General features: G+C 39.6%; 1 protein-coding gene across 3 annotated transcripts; it reads left to right on the forward strand.

The window, feature by feature from the left end:
• Positions 1-24,649, forward strand: MIER3 (MIER family member 3). Of its 3 annotated transcripts, none has more exons than XM_060761507.2 (13): positions 1-78; positions 712-736; positions 4,761-4,906; positions 6,503-6,637; positions 7,225-7,345; positions 8,825-8,910; positions 9,943-10,018; positions 12,773-12,924; positions 14,996-15,077; positions 17,323-17,414; positions 19,519-19,646; positions 20,514-20,659; positions 20,761-24,649. In XM_060761507.2, the coding sequence occupies exons 1-13, from the start codon at positions 70-72 to the stop codon at positions 21,213-21,215; spliced, it is 1,653 nt and encodes a 550-aa protein (XP_060617490.1). In that variant the 5' UTR covers positions 1-69; the 3' UTR covers positions 21,216-24,649. The 3 variants fall into 3 exon arrangements, with proteins under 3 accessions (XP_060617490.1, XP_060617491.1, XP_060617492.1); XM_060761509.2 differs by having other exon boundaries at positions 16-78; positions 712-789; XM_060761508.2 differs by lacking the exon at positions 712-736 and having other exon boundaries at positions 12-78.
• The last annotated feature ends 639 nt before the right edge of the window (positions 24,650-25,288 follow it).

Genomic DNA, 25,288 nt, shown 5'->3' on the forward strand with positions numbered 1-25,288 from the left:
TGCCATTGGCTTAGCGGCCCCATCCGGGCACTTGGCGCATCGCTGCCGCTCAGGCCGAGCGCTCCCAATATGGCGGAGGTGAGCGGGGAGAGCGGGCGGGGGCGCGGGGGTCCGGAGGGCGCCTGGCCGGACTGGAAGGCGGGACGGCGCCCGGAGGCCCCCTCCTCGGAGCTGGGAGAGCCCTCCGGAGGCCGCGGGCCCGCCGAGGGGGCTTCCAGGGCCGGCTGGGGGCGGAGGGAGCCTCGGGCGCCGGCGGAGCGCCGCCTGGGCGACTAGGCCGCAGTTGGTGCCTGCCTGCCCGCCCGCCCAGTCCCCACCCAGAGCGATGGTCAGTCAGGAGCCCGGCTCTGGGCGTCAGCGGCGGTGGGCACGGCCGGGGTCCTGTTTGGGGGGCGAGACATATTTCTGAGGATGAGAGACTGAGAGAGAGGAGGTAGAAAGAGACGAGGAAGGAAGGACCGGTTTGGGAAAAGGATGGAGGCTCTGAAGGTGCGAGAGAGAGAGGGATGGGGACACAGAGAGAGAGAGAGAAGAGAGAGAATAGTCTCACATCTCAAGAAAGAAAGACAAAGGGAAGTTGGAAAGAGCCAAGGGAGGAGAGGAAAGGTGGAAGAAGGGTGTCTTGTCTTGTCTGTGGCTTGGAAACTTGGGAGCCCTCCTGGTGTGGCAGAGCCCCCCTTTGACTCCTTCTTCTCCTGTTGCTTGTTGCAGGCTTCCTTTGGGAGTTCCAGCCCAGGTTTGTCCTGTTCAGTTCCTTCTTCTGTGATTCCGGCAGTGGGAAGCTTTTGGGTACGGTTAAGGGCCAGGTTACAGGCGCATCTGTCAAAAGATGCCTTTCTGTGTGTTGTTTTCTTCTCGTTCACGATGACATCTTGAAATGATTTCCTCATAACCTCCTCATCCTCTCGCTGTTTCGTGCTCTGTTTTTTTCCATTCTTTTCAAGTCACCTGTTTTGTTCCTAGGGAAGTATCCTATAGAGATGTTCTGTTCACTGTAGGTCAGGCATCGGCAAACTTTGGGCCTCTCGGATGTTTTGGACTTCAACTCCCACAATTCCTCACAACAGGTAGGCTGTTAGGAATTGTGGGAGTTGAAGTCCAAAACACCCAGAGGCCCGAAGTTTGTCGATGCCTGGTGTAGATGGAAGTCACATATCAAACAGTAAATTTGGCTCACTTCTGAATAATGCTGCTGGCAATTTTGTATTTACATAGAAGTAAATTTCAGGCATGGGCCAACTTGGGCCCTCAGGGTGTTTTGGACTTCAACTCTCACCATTCCTCACAACAGGTAGGCTGTTAGGAATTGTGGGAGTTGAAGTCCAAAACACCCAGAGGCCCAGTTTGCCCTCCAGGTGTTTTGGACTTCCAACTCTCACCATTCCTAACAGCCTCAGGCCCTTTCTCCCCCCTCCCCCCAGATGCTTAAGCGGGAAGGGACTGAGGTTGTTAGGAATTGTGGGAGTTGAAGTCCAAAACACTCGGAGGCCCGAAGTTTGCCGATACCTGATGTAGATGGAATTCACATATCAGACAGTAAATTTGGCTCACTTCTGAATAAATGCTGCTGGCAAAGTCATATCTACATAGAAGTAAATTTCAGGCATGGGCCAACTTGGGTCCTCCGGGTGTTTTGGACTTCAACTCTCACCATTCCTAGCAGCCTCAGGCCCTTTCTTTTCCCCCCCAAGCCACTTAAGCGGAAAGAGCCTGAGGCTGTTAGGAATGGTGGAAGTCCAAAACACCTGGAGGGCCCAAGTTGGCCCATGCCAGAACTACATGCCAGATTGCTTTCCAACTAACTATCGCTGGAATGGGACTGTGGATGTACGTAGTATTGCAGCCATCAAGTCCGATGCTGTGCGTGTTTATTTGGAGATGGTCTTGCTGCATTGTCTGGGGTCCCTTCCACACAGCTGAATAAAATCCCACATTATATGCTTTGAACTGGAATATATGGCAGTGTGGACTCAGATAACCCAGTTCAAAGCAGATATTGTGGGATTTTCTGCCTTGATATTCTGGGTTATACAGCTGTGTGGAAGGGCTCAAAAATGCAAGTTTGATTCCAGAACTTCTGTTTCTTTTGGTTGTTGGTGTTTTCATAGAATCTGCTTTACCTAAGCAAAAAGAAACAGAAGTGGATTTTTTTATGCCAATAAAGTTAAAAGTTTATATTCCAGAATATCATGGCAGAAAATCCCACAATCTCTGGTTTGAACTGGGTTATCTGAGTCCACATTCAGATAATGTGGGATTTTCTGCCTTGATATTCTGGGATATAGGAGGAGGAGAAGGGCCCCCAGTTAAAAGCAAATATTGTCAGATTTTCTGCCTTGATATTCTCGGTTATATGGCTGTGTGAAAGCACCCTTGTCCAACTCACTTCCATACAGGAATGTACAACTAAAGCATTCCTGAAAGATGGACATCTGATCCTGGGTTTAGTTTATCTTTTATTGAAATGATAGGTAAAACCATACAAATCAGATAATTTAAAACTTTCCAAAACGTATACTTTGTTGCCCTTGGTAAAAATGACATTATTTATGAAGTGTTAACTAAATTATTTGAATGATAAGACTTTGAGTTTGATGAGAAGTAATTCTCAATAAAATGTATAGGGCTACACTGTTTGTTCAGCAAAAATTCTTAAAGGCACAGTTTTTATATGGAATGTACTTCTTCTATGACTATATATGTACATATTAAACAGGCTAAGGCAGCCCTTGGCAACCACATTTTTCAAAATAGGTAACATTCTACATTGGAAATTTTAAATTTATTCTAGTTATTCTAGTTGCAGATCTAGCTGTAAGGACTTTGAATAGTGCAGGTGTGTATGCCCACGGTTAAAGAGGAACTTTGTGGGCAGAGGAACATGATGCCCCACTATAGGTGTGGAAGAACTTTGTGGCCATAGTCCTACTGTTGGCAGTGGACTTCAGAATTGAATTTTGGGAGTATGTCAGCAAGGGCCCTTCCAAACAGTCATATAACCCAGAATATCAAGGCAGGAAATCTCACAATATCTGCTTTGAACTGGACTATGTGGCAGCGTGGACTCAGATAAGTGGGATCTCATGCCTTGATATTCTGGGTTATATGGCTGTGTGGAAAGGCTCTTAGTTACATAGTGGCTTTCAAATTTCATAGAGCCAGAGTCCATTTATGCCTTAAGAAAGCACCAAGAACTTGCTACTTCATCACACTGGAGAATGAATCCACTTTAAATCCTGTTTCTGCCTCCTGCAGAACTCTGGGGTTTGTAGTTTAGTGAGGCTGTTAAAACTACAAACCCCAGAATTCTGCAGGAGGCAGCAACCAGTTTTAAAGTGGATTCATTCTCTAGTGTGATTAGGTCCTTGGCATAATTAATTTTCCCTTTGTTACTTTTACTGGAGTAGGACTTCAAAACAAGAAAGATTCGCTGAGTATGTTTTTGTTAGAGCCCATCCCATCCATCTGCTAGTGGGATTTAGAATCCTAGAACTGGAAGTGATGAAAAGGACCATCTAGTCCAGACAAAACAAAACATTTTAGATACAACTGTTTTCAAAATCATTGTTTTTATACATATTTAAAGATTTTTCACTGAAATTCTTGGGCCTTCCTTACACAGGTTTAAAATAAGTTATCTGTTCAGATGACCCACACTTGTTTATAATGTTATGGGCATTATATAGGCATGGGATTTGTCATCAAAGGTTTTTTTTTATTTTACTCTAGTATCAAATGCTAAAGTTGTTAAAGAGGAAAACACTCTTTTAAACAGAATTCGGCGTAGTACGCACATTCATTATTTGAGAATTGCAGCTTACTTGAAGGATGTTTTTCTCTTGCGACAAATTCATGTAAACTATATTTAATTAAAATATCATAATCTAGTTTTAGGGCCCTTCCACATGGCCATATAACCCAGAATATCAAGGCAGAAAATCCCACAATATATGCTTTGAGCTGGGTTATCTGAGTCCACACTTTCACGTATTCCAGTTCCGAGCAGATAATGTGGGATTTTATTCAGCTGTGTGGAAGGGACCTTAAATTGTCCTGAATTTTGCAGTCATACAAAAAGGTCAGTCACCATCTGGATGGTTTACTGTAAATCTCTTGATTTTGGCTGTATGCCACTGTGAGATTTCATGATATAGAGCAAGATAATAAATATTTAAATAAATAATGTAAATACATTTACACAGTAACTGTATACTTGGATTCTGAAACCAGAAAAAAAAACCATGTAAGCCTGTTTTTTCCCGAATAGTTTAAGATAGTTTTTCCTCTTCCTCCAGCCTGTGGTGGTTTTAAACTTTCTATTTAAACCATCTACTGCAATCTATTCTGTGAGCTTTGGTCCAAATTTTATTATTGTAGGTTTCCTCCATAAGCACCATTATTCATGCATTGGTTTGTTCTCACTCACTGATTCATGATACCAAAATTAGGATCAGGAAAGCTATTATCAAATGAAGATAGCTTATACTGGTATGCATATTTGGTATTCATGCAGATATGTATGGATTACAGTGCTTGCAACAAAGGCTGTAATTGATTCCACAATTGCAGGAGGACTTCTGTTCCAGAGCAGTCCTATGAATTGTAGGACATACAAATATGCTTCCAACTTTGGCATCATAAAAATGGATCCTGATGCTTGTCTGAACATTGATCTTTAATTTAAATTAATATATAACACTGCTTTTTATTGTTGTTGTCATTTTGTGTTTGGCTAAAGGGATTCACATTGTTTTTTATAGTTGGTTCTTTATCTTCTGAAGATCATGACTTTGACCCTACAGCTGAAATGTTGGTACATGACTATGATGATGAGAGAACTCTTGAAGAGGAGGAAATGATGGATGAAGGAAAAAATTTCAGTTCTGAGATTGAGGACTTAGAAAAGGTAAGGGGCTTTTCCCTAGACATATTGAATACATAGTATTTTTTATTGATTAATCATTTTTAAGTAGCTAAGAGATTTTGTCCCTTTTTTAAAAAAAATCAGTGTCATTTTAGAAGTTTGAGAGCTCAGTTCTTCCTAAGAATACATTTACTGGTATTTCTTACTTCAACATGTTGTTATTAAATGACAATATGACTTATACGAGGAAACTGCAGATGAGTCATCTTGTTTCTGCTGAATCTGTACATAATAGATACTTCTACTGAAAATACTCCTTGCTTGGTCATATGGCTATCACCATTATTGAACCTGCATTCAGAAACGTTGTAGCTGTATTATATGTGTGGCTTTTAAGAAGAATAAAAAACATAAGTATCAGCAGCAAGAATAGTAATTCATTTATATCCCACCTTTCTTCCAGTAAAGAGACTTAAAGCAGCTAACAACATAACCACCAGTTAGATGCCGATTTTAACTATTGAAGCTAAAGTGATATCATAGGATTTGGTTGCAAATGCAATCCCAAACTGTCTACTCACAATCCTGTTTTTTTAGATCAATTTTTTATCTTTTGTGTCTAAATTGCCGCATTTTATTTAACTTTTCAGTAGTATAGAATCATAGAATTGGAAGAGACCTCGTGGGTCATCTAGTCCAACCCCTGCCAAGAAGCAGGGAAATCGCATTCAAAGCACCCCCAACAGATGGCCATCCAGCCTCTGTTTAAAAGCCTCCAAAGAAGGAGCCTCCACCAAACTCCGGGACAAAGAGTTCCACTGCTGAACAGCTCTCACAGTTATGAAGTTCTTCCTAATGTTCAGGTGGAATCTCCTTTCCTGTAATTTGAAGCCATTGTTTTGCATCCTCTCCAGGGCAGCAGAAAACAAGCTGGCTCCCTCCTCCCTATGACTTCTCCTAACATATTTTTACATGGCCCTCATCATGTCTCCGAGTCTCATCCTTCTTTTCTGCAAGCTAAACATGCCCAGCTCTTTAAACTCCTCCTCATAGGGCTTGTTCTCCAGGTCCTTGATCTTTTAGTTGCCCTCCTCTGGACAAATCCCAGCTTGTCAACATCTCCCTTCAATTGCGGTTCCCTGAATTGGACGCACAGTATGCCAGGGGTGGTCTAACCAAGGTAGAATAGAAGGGTAGCATGGTTTCCTTGCATCTAGACACTATACTCCAATTGATGCAGGCCAAAATCCTATTGGCTTTTTTAGCCACCGAATCACATTGTTGGCTCATGTTTTACTTGTTGTCCACGAGGACACGAAGATCTTTTTCATATGTACTGCTGACAAGCCAGGCATCCCCCTTCTGTATCTTTGCTTTTCATTTTTTTTCTGCCTAAATTGAGTATCTTGCATTTGTCTCTGTTGAACTTCATTTTGTTAGTTTCAGCCCATCTCTTTAATAGTAGAATATGATATTTCATATATAGTAGAATATGAGTAGAATATGAGATTTCATATAAACAGTCTACATGTGTTATGTGATTAGGGTAACTTAAAACTATTGTATGCTTTCCTTTTGTGTTAAAACATACAGATTTTGTACAAATGATATTGCTCTTTTTTTTTCTTAAAAAAATAGGAAGGAAGCATGCCCTTAGAAGACTTACTGGCATTCTATGGCTATGAATCTGCAATTCCTGTTATAGCAAGTTCCAGTGCAGACAGTTCCCCAAGTGAACTTGCTGATGAACTTCCAGACATGACTCTGGATAAAGTAAGCCATTTTCTGTTCAAGTGTAAACCATGATCCTATCCCATTTGGCACACCGAAATTCCATGCACTTACATGCTGGCATCCAAATTTGTGTGGCATGAACAATCCTTTTGAATTTCCTATTGTGTATTCTTAACTTCTAGAATATGAATACAAATGAACTCTAAAAAAAACTTCACTAAAAAATCTCAGTAAAATGTGAACCTAATACAATAATATACATTATGGACACATATGCCTCCTATATAAAATGTTAATTTGTATAATTTTTCTTGAATACTGTTTTCTTCAAATTGCCACATTAAATTTATCTTTCCAGTAGTAGAATATGAGACTTCATGCATACTCAATCCAGATGTATTATGTAATTAGCGAAACCTAAAACTACTGGATACTGTAATGTTTCCCTTTTCACCAGCAGTTTCATAAGCATGACTCAAATTAGGTCTGGTGTAAGTAGTAAATGATATTTTAATGAGAAGTCTTGTCCTGATTCTCCAAGATTCCACATAAAGAACACTGCTGTAAGATGAAATTGAAGGTACAGTTAACTGAATGATACTAATCCTCAACTCTTCTGGTTACAGGAGGAAATAGCCAAAGACCTTTTGTCAGGGGATGATGAAGAAACCCAGTCTTCTGCTGATGATTTGACACCATCAGTTACTTCACATGAAACTACAGACTTTTTCCCTCGACCGTTAAGATGTAGGAAATTGATACTCACATTATAAATATTCATGTCTCAGAATTTATTTCATTGTTAGATTTTGTTGACATGCATTGCTTTGTGTTCTTAAACACAATCTGCATGGACTTGCTGATCTCATTCAAATGCAGATGTGGCAGTCCTTTCTAGAACATTCTTTTTACTTTCTCTTGCTCACATTTACACTAGTAAACTACATGGGTCTCAGAGAAAAATAACTTTTGGTGGTCCAACAAGATATTAACACCAAAGTGCTGTGAATGACTGCACTCAAAGCTCAGTCAATTCTGCTATCAACCTAAAAAGCATCAGACATATAGTGTAATTTACCCAATTGTATATTATTTTGTGCTCTTGGTGAATACTGCTTTCTAGTCAAGGAAAAAACCCTCCATGTTAGAAGGTATCATGAAACATTTTCCTTGTGTGAGCTAGAAACTTTGTATTTTTGAACAGAATGTATAAAATCATATTGATTTGAAATCCTTGAGAAATTTGAAATAGCAGAGGAAATTTAATATATGACTTTGCCCATCATTGATTGGAGTCATCACTATATTTTCTTGTCATCTCCATTTTGCATCTTTCCACTTGTTTTGTGTACTGCCTTTCTTGAGATAAAATTGAAGCTGGGATTGTCCCAATTCCCCTTTGAAAGTCATTTACAATCAGCCTAATTCACTTGAGTTGTGATTGGAAGCAGGGCTGGGACCATAGGAAATACTAAGAAAGTGAAAAAAATGGCTGAACACAGGTGTAGTTTGCAGTAGTTTTCAATGTATTGTATTTTATGTGTTGTGTGGCACCATCATGTGCTGTTTTGTAAGCCGCCCCAGTCCCTGTTGGGAGATGGTGACAAAGTATAAATACAGTATTAGTATTAGATTTGGAGCTATTAGTTCTATAATGCTATTTTAGCAAGGTATTGTATGTAAAGCAGTGTAAAGATAATGCTTTATCTTCAGTGTAAGTAAGAACAAACATGCAAGGGAAATTGTAAAGTGTGAGGAGAAACAGGAAAGGTGTTTAAAAAACAAGCCTTTATTAGATTTACACATAATATCAGTGCAAAAGCAAAATTAATATTAAAAAAGGAAAAGCAGTCCAGTGATAAGGCACAGATTGGCAAATGGAGAAAGTAATTTGAGTTTCATAGTTCTGCAGAAGCGAATACATATTTGTAGCTATTGCTCTGAAAGTTTTAACATCTCAGACTTTAGAGTCCTGGTTGTGGACTTGGACTGCACTTTTATTCGGTTTAAATTTGTACTGAACTCAGTGGAATTTACCTCTAAGTAGATGTAGAAGTAGATAGTATTAGTCTGTTAAGTCTGTACTCGGAAGATTGTTTTCATTATCTCAACCCCCCCCCCCCCCAAAAAAAAAACTGGTCAAAGATTTTAGAGTTATTCATGATAGGGTATATGATCCTAATCTTTCAAGTCTGAATTGTTTCAATCTTTTTCTGTTATAAAAAGCAAACACAATATGTGACGGTGATAAAGAATCAGATGGTGAAGATGTTGAGGTGGATACTGGTAACTCATCTGAAGATTTGCGAAAAGTAAGTTATTTGAGAATTACCTTCGAGCAATCCACATTAGTGGATGCACAAGCATCAGGAGTGGGCAAAGTGTGGCCATAGGCAGAAGTTTTCAAAAATGCACCAAAATGACCTATAAGGATTGTGAAGGGCATTTTTGCAATTTTGGGAGCCTCCTGTCCCCCTATCAAATATGCTTTATGAAAAATAATTGTAAAAAATTGGTTTGCTACACATATTTTCCAGGGGGTGCAGGGAATGTCTACACAACATTTTGTGGGGTTAGACCTGGGTTACTTTAGGCCCAGGAGAGGCCTTTTATGCAGAAGTTAAAAGAAATGGAGTTTTGCTCACTCTCTATTGTTATAAAAGGTTTCCTCATTTCTGGGCTAGAAATGAGAGGTACTTGTTGAGCGAGTGGGCTTAATAACAAAAGATCCTCCTCATAAATGTACAGCACTTATTAGCAGCAGTGTGACCCAGAACCAGTAGCCCAAAGTGACAAAAAGAACAAAAACACACAGACTAATGTGATCCTTTCCATAGGAGGCTTCTGTTTGTAGTAAAATAATATGGTTACACTCTTTACAAGAACAAGTTTTCCATAACACAAATACAGTTCTTTATACTTTCTTCTTTGCTTCCACACTTCTTTCTCATGCAGATAAACAGCTTCGCTTCCACAGAGCCTCTTCTCACACCAAACTTGGACAGGAGTTTCACTCACTAACTTTTTACACACAGCTGTTTTCACTCACAATGGCTTTCAGTCTGGTGCTTTTCTCACCCCAGGCCTGCCTCATACTGAGGCCTACTAATACTGAGGCCTTTCTCCCACTGAGGCCTCTCTCAGTCTGATGGCTACTAAGTTACAGACACACCTGCTTATATTGAACTGCAGTTTTTGCTGAGCCATTCTCTCAATTTAACCCTTTCAGTGCTTGACTCACATTTTTGTAATTAAAAATACCTATTTTTTATATTTCTGATAGTACTGCTGTAGTATTGTGTGTATATAAACACTGAACTAAACACTGTTTTAAATATTTTCAGGAAATAATGATTGGCTCACAGTATCAAGCAGAAATTCCACCTTATTTGGGTAAAAACTGTGATAATGATGAAAAGGGTATGTATTATTTTTCTAAACTATGGGCTAAGTCAAACACAGTAGACAATAGAATTGGGACTTTTCCCCATACATCCTTCTACAGTGACAGAAACCTGCTCCACAGTGGTTTGTAGACATCCTATCCAGCTTTGTAGAATGAAGGAGGAGGCTGAAAGGAGAAAAAAGTATTGTTCTGCTTCTTCAGGCCAAAGTAGTGTAAATCAGCTGAAGTGTGTCATTGGATACTGGCTTAAAATGCAATGTTTCATTCTTGTATTTTAACCAGTCTTCATTTCTAATAAGGTCCCAATGACACACCCCTCCCCCCAAACCTGCTCTCTGGAGCTGGTTTTGGCCAGTTCTGAGGACCACAGAGCAAAGGGGGATTTCCACAGTGAATTTAGGATTCAGAATAAGATGCTGGCATTTCGGTTGCACAGTAACCCACACAGTCCTGTATCATCTGTCTCTCTGTCATCACAGGCAAGGAAGCGTTGGAGCTTTTGTCATTTTTGCAGCATATTATCTTACAGACAGAAGTGTTTTACTCCCTTAGTCTTAACAATTACATCAAATTCTGTTGGACCAGAAAAATTGGGATTACAATAATGAAAGCTTTAGTTGAGAACCTCTCTTGTTTAATGCAATAATATGATGGAACTTGAAGCAGGCCTTCTCACCTGGACACACTTTATTTCAAGCTCCATGAGGTTATCACCATCTTATATTTTGCTTGAGAGACAATGAATAGATAGTGAGACTGTTCTGAGCTATTTTTATATTTTTAACAGCAGCAGGTATCATGTCATTGGATGAGACCTTAAATACTCCATAGTCTAGATTGCTGAGCTCCAGAAATCCACAGCTAAAATACAAAAACTTCTGCCTTATTCAATAATAAGAGTATCCTCCAGATTGTTGAATTACAGAAGTTTGCAGAGAAAATCTACTGCCCACAAGTGATAATACTGGGTTTTGTATTTTATGTTAGTTCTTACTGTGCTGTGGTGGCGCAGTGGGTTAAAACGCTAAGTTGTAGAACTTGCTGACCAGAAGGTCGGCAGTTTGAATCCGCGTACAGGTTGAAGTCCTGTTGCTAGCATCCGAACCTAGCAGTTCGAAAATATGCAAATGTGAGTAGATCAATAGGTTCTGCTTCTGCTTCTGTAACGGCACTCCTTGCAGTCATGCCGGCCGCATGACTTTGGAGGCATCTACATACAACTCTTCAGCTTGGAAATGGAAAGTAGCACCACCCCCAAGAGTCGGATTCGACTAGACTTAATGTAATGTAAGTAAAGGTAAGACTTAACTTACCTTTACTTAGCTGCTCCTGACACGACAAAAAAAAAAGCAAGCTATGATGAAAAAAGTAAGCCATTATTATTTTAATTGCAGTATACAATTCTTTTCTCGTGACCCAAAGTATTTTGAACATTTAGATCACATTGGGTGTGATCTAAATGTTATTTCAAAACTTATTTCCAAGTGAAAAAAAAATGATTTTGAGTACTCACAACAGAACACACTTCCCCGATATTACTTAGATTTTACGAAAAGATGATAGTATTGAAAGCTGTTATCATCTTAGTTTGAATATGCCTGAGGATCTTTGGCCATGTGAATATAGTTCACTTGGAAAGTTAAATTACAACTTTTCCTTTTTATCGTTACATTTATATTGTTAATTTATATCACCCTTTGCCCTTGATATGTGACCCCTTTTGACCTGATACTGCATTTTCCAGTTTGATTTGTATTCTATTCATTATTTTACTATATGAAACAGTATATTTCTAAAAATGAGAACGATTATACCTTATTTTATTTTTTTCCATGTCAGGAGTGACTTGAAAAACTGCAAGTCGCTTCTGGTGTGAGAGAAATAACCTGCAAGGACGTTGCCCAAGGGATGCTCAGATGGTTTACCATCTTGTTGTGGGAGGCTTCTCTCATGTCCCCACATGAGAAGCTGGAGCTGACAGAAGGAAGCTCACCCCGCTCCCTGAATTTGAACCGCTGACCATTCGGTTAGCAGTCCTGCCTGCACAAGTGTTTAACCCATTGCACCACTGGGGAATCCACCTTATTGTATTGGCTACACTGTAGTATAATTTCAGTGAAGCAGGAATTGCAATTTCCTCCTGCTATTTTTGAGAAGCTTCTCAAAAGGACTGCACAAGCTTACATCAGTGTCTCCCTTATCGCTAAATTGTACAAATAATTTTATACTATGTAGTGATATATATAAAAGCTACTGAGACAGAATGATGAATGATTTACATTGAGTGAAGTTTATTCGCAAATCAAAAGATTTGAACCAGGTATAAGATTTTTAAATAGGCAGTGGCTTTTTTAAAAAAAAAGTCTGAAAAGTGCAATTCTTCACCAAGATTTAGGAATCTTTGAATCATACGGATAACTTACAAACACACAAGCATGATTTTGGCATTCTGTTCAGCTCTGTATCCATTTCTGAGCACCGCAGTTCAAGAGGGATGTTGACAAAGCTGGAATGTGTCCAGAGGAGCAGGATCAAAATGATCAAAAGTCTGGAAACCAAGCCCAATGAGGAACATCTGTGGGAACTGGGTATGTTTAGCTTGGGAAAAAAGAAAGTTGAGAGGGGACATGATAGCCATGGTTAAATATTAGAGTATGGTGCTTTTAGACACTTTATTTTATGGATGAAATGTTCAGATTTCATCGGTTCAGTCGGTCTCTTGAGTCATCATCTGACTCAGAATTTTTCCTTCAATATTTTTTTAACAGCTTATGAAAACGATGATCAGCTACTTTGGCAGCCTGATGCGATTTCAGAGAGTAAAGTTAAAGAGTACCTTTTTGAAACATCTTTAAGAACGGGAAATGAAAAAGTGATTGGGAGAATTCCTGAGGGAATACATACACGAGATAACGAACAGGTATGTTGGAAAGCCTTCCCATATATAATTTGCTGTCATAGTGCTTTTTAAGGCTTATATTTCATTTAATTTTGCAATGATCACATTATGTGCCTTCAAGTCATCTGTGTGTGCCACCCAACTTTCAATTTATGGTGATCCCACAAACTTCATCATACATATTTTTTCAGCAAAAAATAGTCAAAGGTAGTTTTGCCTCTTTTCTTCTGAGATGTAGCCTACAGATATTCGTGGGTAGTTTCCATTTTGATAAAAGCATATTGATTACTAGTGGTTAGGATATCTTGCCCTCATTTAAATATGTATAATGCCATATCACATAGAATATCAATATTTTCAAAAGGCCTTTTTAAACAGAGTAAATACTGGGTTGCTGTGAGTTTTCCGGGCTGTATGGCCATTTTCCATATGCATTCCCTCCTGACGTAAACACCCACAATTGTGGCAGGCACCCTCAGATGTGTGGCCTGTTGGAAACTAGGTGAGGTTTATATATTTCTGGAATGTCCAGGACAGAGGAAAGAAGTCTTGTCTGCTTGAGTCAGGTGTGACTGTTGAAATTGGCCGTCTTGATTAGGATTTAATGATCTTGCAGCTTCAAAGCCTGGCTGGTTGCTGTCTGGGGGGATCTTTTGTTGGGAGGTCCTGACTGATTCTTTCTGGAATTCCTGTGCTTTTGGCGTGTTGCTCTTTATTTACTGTCATGATTTTAGAGTTTTTTATTACTGGTATTCAGAACTTTTCATGGTTTCCTCCTTTCTGTTGAAATTGTCAACATGTTTATGGATTTCAGTGGCTGCTCCGTGTAGTCTGACATGGTAGTGGTTAGGGTGGTCCAGTATTTCTGTGTTCTCAAATAATATGCGATATCCAGGTTCGTTCATCAGGGCCAACTAACACCTCCCAAGAAAGGATTCAATCAGGGCCAGCTAACACCTCCCAACAAATGATTCCCTCAGGCAACAACCAGCCAGGCTTTGAAGCTGCAAGGCCATTAAATGCTAATCAAGGTGGCCAATTGTAACATTCATACTTGCCTCAAGCAGGCAGAAGTTATTTCTCCCACCCTGGACATTCCACAGATACATAAACCTCACTTGCCTAATTTCCAATAGACCTCACAACCTCTGAGGATGCCTGCCATAAATATGAGCGAAAGGTCAGGAGAGACTGCTTCTGGAACATGGCCATACAGCCTGGAAAACTCACTGCAACCTAGTGAGCCTTTGACAGCTCAGAGTAAATACTAAAAACAAACTTGCATCCTTGTTCTTGAAAAGTTTAAAGCAGAGGAAACAGCATAGATGTACAATACTATTGATGTACAATACTATTGCTGATTCCCCTTTGCTCTATCCCACCTGCTGTGCTGTTCCAGAGAGCCTCCTGAATTTGAAAAGAAGAGTTTTGAGAGGTATCAGAAGTTACAGAAGGAGGATGGGTAGAAATACCCTCCCTCCTCAGTTATGGAGGTACCCCTTAAGTTATTCTCATGAGATATCTGATTCAGGCCAGTTCTTGGACTTGCAGATTCCTTTTTTGGAGAGAGGGCACATAAAGCTTTCTATAAGAAGCCTAGAATGAATTCACCCAAAGCCTATTTGGTTTGTTCCATTATTCTTTGGATACATGCACTGTTATGTGTTCCCTATGTGCCATCTGCATAATGGGCATCATAGCTAAGTCCCTTGAAGTTTTCCCTGATAATACCTTAATCCATTTTCAAACCCTTCATTTGGAGTTTTGGGAGAAAGGAAAAGAACTGGAGTTGCAGGAACCAAAGTTCTGTATCCCTCTATACCAGGCATGGGCAAACTTTGACCCTCCAGGTATTTTGGACTTCAACTCCCACAATCCTTAACAGCCTTTTCCTTTTCCTCCTTGGTCGCTTAAGTTTAGAGTCTTCCCAGATTATCTTCTGATACTGCTTTAATGTGCATAGATACCATTTTATGTTGCCATGGGAACAAGTTGGAGAAACCCAGTATGATAAAATGAATGGTTATAGCATCATCATCACTTTACATTTTTGTTAAGCTGGTTTACAAAGAAACATTCCTCTCTTTTCCAGGCACTCTATGAGCTCTTCAAATGTAACCACAACATCAAAGAAGCAATTCAGAGATACTGCTCAAATGGCAAAGCATCTCAAGGTAAGAAATCTTGAGGAAGATTAAGGCTGTAATATTATCCCAGTTTATACGGGAACAAGTCCCACAAATAATATTAAGAAGACATCTATACATTATATTTAAGAATGTTTTAAGAACTCTTAAATTGCAATGTACAGAAATGACTTAGAGCGACGAATAAATCATTCTAGGCCCTCATTCCTTCTATCAGTGGGACAGATTACTCTGATGTCAAAAAGATGGAACAGTAGATAAAGGGAACCTTTCAAAGCTTCTCAGAAATTTGATTATGTGAGAGTTAAATTTCATTCTGCAGTAATAGTTCATTGCTTAGCGTTATTTGTAGCTTTTAGAAATAGAATATCACCTAATATAGGTGCTGCAGAATAATGCCATCTCAGACAACATAAAATAGGTAGAAAAAACAATTAACTGGGGGAAAAACCTAGCAACTTTTTGTTGCTAGGTTGCTAATGTGAAGTATTAAACAAAACAGGCTATGCTACCTCTGCAGAGAACCATTTCCCCGACTGTGGGTGCGCCTATTAGTGCAGACTTAATTCAAGCACTGACTGGCAAGATGCATCTTCCTTGATAACTTCTATAATCTGAAACAGAATGAATTGCCTGGACTTTTGTCATCCAATAGATAAAATATTAACCTATTTTCATAAGGATAAACCCTACAGATGGAATTTAATTCAAAAATGTTCATAATGTTCAAAAATGCAGGGAATCTAAATGAGCTTTAATAACATTATCCAGTTAAATCTGCAAAAACACAACAGCAGTTAGACCATTGAATGATAGAAAACCATGTTTATACACATTCACGTGAAGTTAAACCGCTCTGAGTCCCTTCACGTCGGACACTTCCCAAGTGTCTAGGACTGTGTGATGTATCGACGAATAATGCGTGCAGATCCGAGTAGGCTGACCTTTTGCAGCTGACAGATGGTAACTTTGTCAGCACTGATTGTTTTTAAGTGCAGGCCAAGGTCTTTAGGCACTGCACCCAGTATGCCGATCACCACTGGGACTACCTTTACTGGCTTGTGTCAGCATCTTTGGAGTTCTATCTTTAAATCCTCATATTGTGTAAGCTTTTCCAGTTGCTTTTGTCAATCCTGCTATCGCCTGGGATTGCAGCGTTGACGATCCATACTTCTTTTTTTTCCCCACAATCATGAGGTCAGGAGTATTTTGCTCCAAAAGTATTGTTGTTGTTGTTGTTGTTGTTGTTGTTGTTGTTGTTGTTATTAAAATGCTTTCAATTCTTTTGAATAGACTACAGCTCACATTAAAAGCAGCCACTTTGATTTTTTTTCAAAGGTCTGCTAAATTTATTTCTTGTTACCAAGTATATGTTCTGTAATTTCAAAAGTAAAAAATTAGAAATGTTCTCAAGTCATACAGGTTAGAAATGTGTTTAGTCTAAGCTGAATAAATGCAGTAGAGATGATGAGGTAAGGGCACATAAGCACTCTTTTTTTCTGTATTTTATACAAAAAGTGAGAAACCAGAGTATTTCTTTATTTATTTACTTACTTGCTTACTGCCTTTATATACCACTTTTCTCACCCATGAGGTGATTCAAAGCAGTTTCCAACATAATAATGGCAAAATTCAATGCAGTCCGTACATGTGAAAACCAAAGCATAATATCTATAACGCAATTTAAACAATTATTAAAATCACGCCATCCAGAATCATAATCTGAAACCGTTCCATTGGTCCGTTCACTATTCCTTATTCTCTTGTTGGAATAAAAGAATGTCGCTATCCGAAAGCTTGGTCCCATAACATTTTTACTTTCTTCCTGAAGATTGGGGGGGGGGGGGGGGCTGCTCTTATTTTGCTAGGGAGGGAGTTCCATAGCTGAGGGGCCACCACTGAGAAGGCCCTGTCTCTCTTCTTCCCTGCCAGTCGCACTTAAGAGGGAAGTGGAATAGAGAGCAGGGCCTCCCCAGAAGGTCTTAATCTCTGAGGTGGATTATAGAGGGAGATATGTTTGGACAGGTAAGCTGGGCCTGCTCACCAGACATCAGAGTAGGGTGACATGCTATTCCATTTATATAGTGTCTTCTAGATCTGAAAAATTTCCTGTTGTACTCCTGCTGCAGCTAATGGAAGCTTACTTCTTCATATGGATTGTAATTGTTGAGTCAGGCAGGTTCTTTTTGTTGTTGGCAAAATGTCAGCGCCAAGAAAGCTGTTTGATTTGTCAAAAGCCCACATCTGAATTACTCTCTTCTCCCATCTCAAGAGATGACAGTTTGGACAGAAGAAGAATGTAGAAGCTTTGAACATGCAATTCTGATTTATGGGAAGGATTTTCATCTCATCCAAAAAAATAAGGTAAATAAATGCAGTAAATGAAACAAATGCTGTTTAGTCTGAGAAGAAGCCTGTTAAAACAAATATCGCAAGTAGAGTAACTAAAATTGTGAACCTGCTCAAGTAATTAAGGCAGCCTATTTGTGCCTGAAATAGCTTCCTGAGAGATGTCATTGCTGTTTTGCTCCTTTAGTGTTCTGGTGTTTCCCTATTCCATACAAATACTAAACAGGGGAATGTCCAATTTAGTGCAGTCCTGGTATGTGTCACATATTAAGTCAATTCTACTTCTGTTATGAAATCCAGTAGTTGATTGATACTGATATCAGCAGCCCAGTGAAATGTACCTAACACAGTCGGATGTAGCCTATGAAGATTTATACATTACATTCATTCATTTTAAGACTACACTAGACCTAGGAGAATTGCGTCTCCCAACAATTTCTGATTTGGAAAAGCACGCCATGCCCTCTAGGGGGTGATGATGTGCCATTAGCCAGATTTTTTCTCTCTCCCTCCAGCTGTATGAGGCCTTCAACATTTTCAAGCTGTGACTTCCATTACAAGGAGAGGAGGAATCAACATAAATTACTCCTCTCCATTCTACTAGTCTGGTGCTATAGACAGAAGGGGCTCTAATCATCTATTCTACAGGAAGCCAGTTTTGTACCCAGCTCTGTGTCTAAGTAGAAATCTACGGTCTTAACATTTGATTTATTGTCGAAGGCTTTCATGGCCAGAATCACTGGGTTGCTGTGAGTTTTCCGGGCTGTATGGCCATGTCCCAGAATCATTCTCTCCTGACATTTCATCTGCATCTTTGGCAGGCATCCTCAGATGTTGTAAGATCTGTTGGGAATTGGGCAAGTGGGATTTATATATCTGGAATGTCTAGGGTGGGAGAAAGAACTCTTGTCTGTTTGAGGCAAATGTGAATGTTGCAAATGGCCACTTTGATTACTATTGAATAGCCTTTCAGCTCCAAGATCTGACTGCTTACTGCTTGGGGGAATCCTTTGTTAGGAGGTGTTAGCTGGCCATGATTGATTCATGTCTGGAATTCCTCTGGTTGTTTTTTTTAGTGTTCTTTATTTACTGTCCTGATTTTAGAGGTTTTTTAAAATACTGATAGCCAGATTTGGTTCATTTTCATGGTTTCCTCTTTCCTGTTGAAATTGTCCTCATGATTGTGGATTTTAATGGCTTCTCTGTGTAGTCTGACATGGTAGATGTTCGAATGGTCCAGCATTTCTGTGTTCTCAAATAATATGTTGTGTCCAGGTTGGTTCATCAGGTGCTCTGCTGTGACTGACCTCTCAGGGCCCTTCCAAACAGCTCTATATCCCAGAATATCAAGGCAGAAAATGCGTCATGGCACATTATCTGAGGCCCTTCCGCACAGCCCTAAATCCCAGAATATCAAGGCGCAAAATCCCACATTATCTGAGTGTGGACTTAGATAACCCAGTTCAAAGCAGATATTGTGGGATTTTCTGCCTTGATTTTCTGGGATATAGGGCTGTGTGGAAGGGCCCTCAGGCTGAATTAGTCTGCAGTACCTTGATTCGTGTTTGGGCAATGCTACATTTGGTGGTCCCTATGTAGACTTGTCCACATGCACAGTATACAGTAGACTTCTTCAGAGATGAGAGGATACCTCTTGTCCTTTGCTGAACAAGATCTGTTTTTTCAGGAGTAAATTTCCCTTCCGAGGGATAGATTTCTCTAATTTCTTGATGTCTCACCTCCATTCTTAACTATGAGTTGTTTGTAAGTCAGATGTTTGTAACTCAGGGACTGCCTGTACTCTGAGTTATATAGACATGTAACTTTTCATGTCTTCACCACAGTCTAGTAAAGAAGATTATGGCTTCTTTGGGTATGCTAACGGGCAAACCAAATTGAATTCTATGGAAGAGTTGTATTTCAAATAGTAATCCATCTCTTCTGTTCCTTTAGAGAGGGTTTACACAGTGGGGTTTACACAGTGGCTTTGCATCTTTAACCTGGAAATAATTCAATTATCTCTAGTGATAGTTTTGAACTGATAGTTTTCCAGAAAGAATTTATTACAGAGACTAATATCAAGCTGTGTGTGTGTGTTCTGTTCCTTCATTTTTTCAAGGTGAGGACTAAAACAGTTGCTGAATGTGTAGCATTTTATTATATATGGAAGAAATCAGAACGATACGACTACTTTGCTCAGCAAACAAGATTTGGAAAGAAGAGGTACAACCACCATCCTGGAGTAACGTAAGTTTGAATGCCTTGGAAGTTCTTTTCTCTGTGGCTCATTAATTTCCGTTCTAGAATTTCCATTACCTACATTATAATGATATTACTTTGAAGAAGGGAGCCCCTGGTGGTGCAGTGGGTTAAATCCTTGTGCCAGCTGAACTACTGACCAAAAGGTTGGTGGCTTTAATCAGAGGAGCAGGGTTTATTTATTTAATTATTTATCATGTCAGGGGCAGACCAGACAGTTGCATTGCATTTTTAACAAACAGACAGACAAACAAAACACAAAGCTTGCAAGCTTGGTAGTTGATTAAATGTCCTTTGACCAGTATCTGGCCACTTGGAGTGCCTCTGGTGTTGCTGCAAGAAGGTCCTCCATTGTGCATGTGGCAGGGCTCAGGTTGCATTGCAGCAGGTGGTCTGTAGTTTGCTCTTCTCCACACTCGCATGTCGTGGATTCCACTTTGTAGCCCCATTTCTTAAGGTTGACTCTCCATCTTGTGGTGCCAGAGCGCAGTCTGTTCAGCACATTCCAAGTCGCCCAGTTTTCTGTGTGCCCAGGGGGGAGTCTCTCATTTGGTATCAGCCATTGATTGATGTTCTGGGTTTGAGCCTGCCACTTTTGGACTCTCGCTTGCTGAGGAGCGGGGTGAAATCCCCTCTGTCAGCTCCAGCTTTCCATACAGGGACATGAGAGAAGCCTCCCACAGGATGGTAAAACATCTGAGCGTCCCCTGGGCAACGTCCTTGCAGACTGCCAATTCTTTCACACCAGAAGTTACTTGCAGTTTCTCAAGTTGCTCCTGACACAGAAAAAGAAACTTTGAAGATATGTTTTCCAAATAGAGGCAGTTCACTCTTCAAATTATTATGTTCTTACAGGGACTATATGGATAGATTGGTAGATGAAGCAGAAGCTCTTGGTGGAGCTGTACATTCTTCAGCCATAACCTCAAATAGCAGATCGGAGCCTATTCCTGACCAACAGCTAAGCATCCTGAATTCTATCACTGCCAATGATTTGACGGGTGAGTTGAAATATATAGGAAATGCGTCATGGTCAGCTTGCTTCTTCCATGTATGAGGATAATGGCGACTCCTTGGGTAAAAACCTTTCTCTTTCTTCCAGCGCTGACCAACAGTGTTGCCACCGTCTGCCACTCTACAGATGTGAACTGCTTAGATGATGCCTTCCCACCTCTGGAGAGCTTGCCCCGAGCAGCAGTTAATCATGTGCCTGTTGTAACAGAAGATTTGCTGAACCTGCCCAGTAATGGCGAAAGTGATTGTTTTAATTTATTTGAGACTGGATTTTATCACTCGGAGTTAAACCCAATGAACATGTGCAACCAGGAGTCTGAAAGGCCTGCCAAGAGACTAAAAATGGGAATTGCAGTCCCAGAATCCTTCATGAATGACGTCTCTGTAAACAACTTGGGGGTTGACTTTGAGAATCACACGCATCACATTACCAGTGCCAAAATGGCAGTCTCAGTGGCTGACTTCAGTTTATCTGCAAACGAGACCAACGGCTTTATCAGTGCCCATGCGTTACACCAGCACACTGCCCTCCACTCAGAATAAGTCTATCTGGGAAGAAGAGATGGTGGACCTTGTTGGCAGTTTATAGTAAACTTGACGGTTGTGGTCGGGTTTACTTAGTCTTTCACTGGAAGTTTGAACTATATGACATCAGTGATGTCTTTATGTACAGAACTATATCTTGATTTATCAAGAGTAATTTCACTTTTTTCCCAATCCATAAATGTGGAAACTTCATACATGTTTAGCAGAGTTTGGGGACTAAAAAACTCTGTGATGCAGCTTTAAGCTCTGCTTCCTCTTCCTTTCTAAACCTGTAGACAGAGACTGCTGTCTCAAAACCAGCACAGAAGTTCAGAACTGATTGGAGTGGCTTTTTAGTCTAAGTTGCTTCTGCTTAATGGATGCAGTGGAATAGTGATTGTTTACAGGTACCAGTCCTGATCCCTGCTCAATGTAGCATTTTTTAAAAAGCAGGGAAAGGTTTCCTTAATTTAAACTGCACAAACACACAAGGATATTTTTAAACGGAACCTTCTCTCATCCAATATTAAACCAGAGCACTTCAGTTTACAAAACCACAAGTTGACGATGGCACAAGGGAATGTAGGAGCAAAGTCTGAAGACACACATGGATGCTCTTACCAAATTACAGGCCATGGCTACCTTTCACAGAAAACACTGTCCAAAGGTTTTTGTGTGTGTGTGTGTGTGTGTGTGTGTGTGTGTACTTCAATCTGTCGGCTCAAATGGTGTGAGGTATTGTTCCGGGGCCAGGGACAGGTTTGTCTGTATTTCTGAGGAGTGCAATGTGGGAACAAAACCATCAAACATAATGTAACTTATTCGTAAGGCCACTAAAAGATAATGGTACAGTCTGCACAGTGTAGGATTTACCACTGATGACTTCCACCTGGGGACTCGCCTTAAGTTCAGAGCACTGCAGTTCAAAATATTGATGGTATGAGTGACACAGTAGACTCACAGATGGTGATAACGTAGTAGGGTTTTGAAGCTATAATTGCATTTTAAAGCGTGGACATATATTTACATATATGCACACATATATGTAGGTATATACACATATTTTCTTCCTGAATAGATAAAGAGCCAAATGCATTTTATATTCCAGAAAGACTTGGCTAAGGATATTTTTGTGCTTAGGAAACCTTCACAGACAAAGATTTGGGAAAGGCCACTAGAGCATTGGCTCTCAGTTACAGTATGAATCAAAAGGTATTAGTTATCTGTCCTGGATGGGCCATATTTATATAAAAATGCTAAACATTCTTACAGTACAGTTGAAATGCAGTAAAACTTGTCTAGTTTTGCACTTGGCATTATACAGAAATAATTTTCTTTAAATAGATTGCTTTTTTAAAAAAAAGAAAGAAAAAGGGTAAACTTCTCAGTGTTTCTAGTAGTGATTTTGTGGCTGCACAGCATTACTAGAAAGCAGATGCCTTAGTTAATACTTCACGGGAGGGTATTTATTCGATATACTGTGAACTGCATTGTCATCCTGAGTTTGAGATGCAGCGTTTAGTGCCGTGAGCTCCTTTCAGCATTGGAAGACGGCTTGGGAGAGTTCCACACAAGAAGAGCACATTTCACCGTTTTGGCCACAGCATTTAGCCTAGCGGGCAAAAGTTGTTGTCGGTGATCTTTTCCAAAACCATTCAGCTCAATCTGTCCTGATAAGTACACAGTCAATAATGGGTAGCCTTGGCCCTGTGTCAGATTCTGGCACTTTTAGCCAAATTGTCAGCTTCTTTTCTCGTTGCTGTGATTTGTGCTGAACTCTGTACTTTTTACATTTTTGTTCTTGAATCAACACATCTGCCATTTTGTAAGATAACTGGCCATATTTCCTTTCAATTTTTTGTTGATACATTCAAGTTATGGGTTTACAGTGGCTGGTCTGTATAAAAATCATTACACAAAAATGTCTGAATGCTTCTAATGCCAGTTGCACTTAAATGAACTCACCCATTCTCATTAGCTGATGCAGTACTATGTTCAGTTTATCTATGCATTGCTGGGGTCTTAATGAAGACCGAGACAGTCTAGTTTCTCGTCTAAAGTTTTGATTGTCAGCAAGTTGAATGGACACTTTAGTTATTTAATAAAGACTTTTGACCAAAATTCTGAAAATGGTATGAGAGAACAATGAATTCTGGCTAGTTTTAATAGATTTTTAATTGCTGATCTAATTTAGCCTTTGGGCTAGCTAGCTGGTAATGTTTACTTTTAATTCCTTGTTAAAATGAGGCAATAATTTGCAAGATTATGTAAATATGTACATTCTGCATATCTTTTTAGATATCTATTTCAATATTTTCTGACTACTTCTGTGTATAGTAACATTTTGTGCATGCTTGATGTGACATTCATCAATTTGTACCACTATGACTTTATTCATGTAAAATAGCTATTTATTGAATTTCTTTTCTTTTAAAAGCTGGACTTAACCTGTTCTTTTCCTCTACTTTAAACATTTTATGGAGAAATTGTTACCGTTTATTAAAAGAATTGAGTTTGAGGGTCGGTATGAAGGTGACCGAATTGAAAGTATGTGAAGGAATCTGAATTGCCTTGATTCTTAGTGGGTAAAGCACAATTCTTCTAACAAACTGTGATGACTTCTTTGTTCATTGCTTATATTCCTCCCCGCCTCCCATACAAACAAACCAAAAATTCATCGTGGGCAAATGCAGTTTTGTAGGTGTATCACTTTACTACAGGGACTCTGAAAAAGATCGCTAATTCACTTAGAAATGTATCCGGTGCTGTGCTTAGAGCAATACTTCTACTTTTGTTAGCCATTTATCCTCTCACTGGTAGCTTTTAAAGTGTTTATTTTTCCTCTTGATGTGTTTCTTCTTGCTAAATTTACTTGAAGGCTGTACAATACCGTCTGAAGTATACTGAATTGTGTACAAGTAGGTTAATTTCTGCAGTTTTCCTCTTTCAAACAGAGTCAAAGCCTATGTTAATTTCAGATCCAATAGTGTATTAGTGATGCTATTTAATTTAACCAAAGTCTTTAGTGAATATTTCAAGTTTGAATGTAAGCTAGTGGATAAACCGGCCATTAGAAAACTGTTTGCCCAGTGTTATAAGCACATTGTCTATAAATGGGAACTAAATTGACACGGTATCATGGCTATGATTTTTCCATGGAAGAATGTTCCAGTTATTGTTTGAGGTCCTGCGGAGGATTGCAACCCTCCCGGAAGTAACCAGTAATTCCTTCCAGTCATTCCTAGGTTCAGTTTGGTATCTCCTGTGCATAACGACCGAAATTAGTGACAATCGCAACATTTTAGTATTTGACACCCAAAAGGAAGTTGCTATTGTTGCATTGGTTTTAATATTTGTACATAAAACACTGATTTTTTTGAACATTATTTTGTATTTGTTGTATTTTAATACCTGGTGTACAGTTCCAGAAATAAATGTCTGGAAACCTTTTTCCCCTTCTGTGAAAGTTTCCATGCTTCTGCCATATTAACTCCACTATTTTAGAGTGCTGCTAGGTGAAGCTTTTGTTGTGTATTCCTCCTATTTTACCAACTTTTAGCCGTGGTGCAGATGATAGTATTTGCCATCTGTAACCTCTTTAAGATCTGTTAAGAAGGAAAAGCAAAATCGTGTTTGTAGATTGATAGAACTAGGAGCTATCCATCTGGAAGCAGTATTGGGGTGCATCTACATCAGTGTTTTCCAATCTTTTTTTGACCAGGGACCACTTGACCAGGGCCATTTTATCCAGGGACCACTCTCCAACATTAGTACCAAAAGGGTTACAAATCAGTTTTTGGTCAACTTTAGATTCGGTTTGGTTATTTGGGGTGCAGATTCAGAAAATTTCATTGGCTAGACCATATCAGCTCTAGTTTCTGATACAGAACGTATGCCATTCAGTAGTTGCCATCTGCTTGCCCACAGAAAATCATATTTCGTAAGCCTCGGTACTATAAGAGGGTTTCGGTTGCTTTCATTGCAACGGTGTAGTAAAGGTGAGGCTGCGGACCATATTTTAGTTCTTATGGACCACAGTTTGGAAACCAATGATCTACACTGTAGAATCAGTGCAGTTTGACACTACTGCA

This window comes from Anolis sagrei, chromosome 2 (genome assembly GCF_037176765.1).
Source record: "Anolis sagrei isolate rAnoSag1 chromosome 2, rAnoSag1.mat, whole genome shotgun sequence".
Lineage (NCBI taxonomy): Eukaryota > Metazoa > Chordata > Lepidosauria > Squamata > Dactyloidae > Anolis > Anolis sagrei.

Bases quoted from the DNA above. Each gene is read 5' to 3' on its own strand.
- MIER3 (XM_060761507.2), top strand. The intron at 4,907-6,502 runs GTAAGGGGCTTT...TTAAAAAAATAG, and splicing joins AGATTGAGGACTTAGAAAAG to GAAGGAAGCATGCCCTTAGA. The intron at 19,647-20,513 runs GTAAGTTTGAAT...ATGTTCTTACAG, and splicing joins AACCACCATCCTGGAGTAAC to GGACTATATGGATAGATTGG.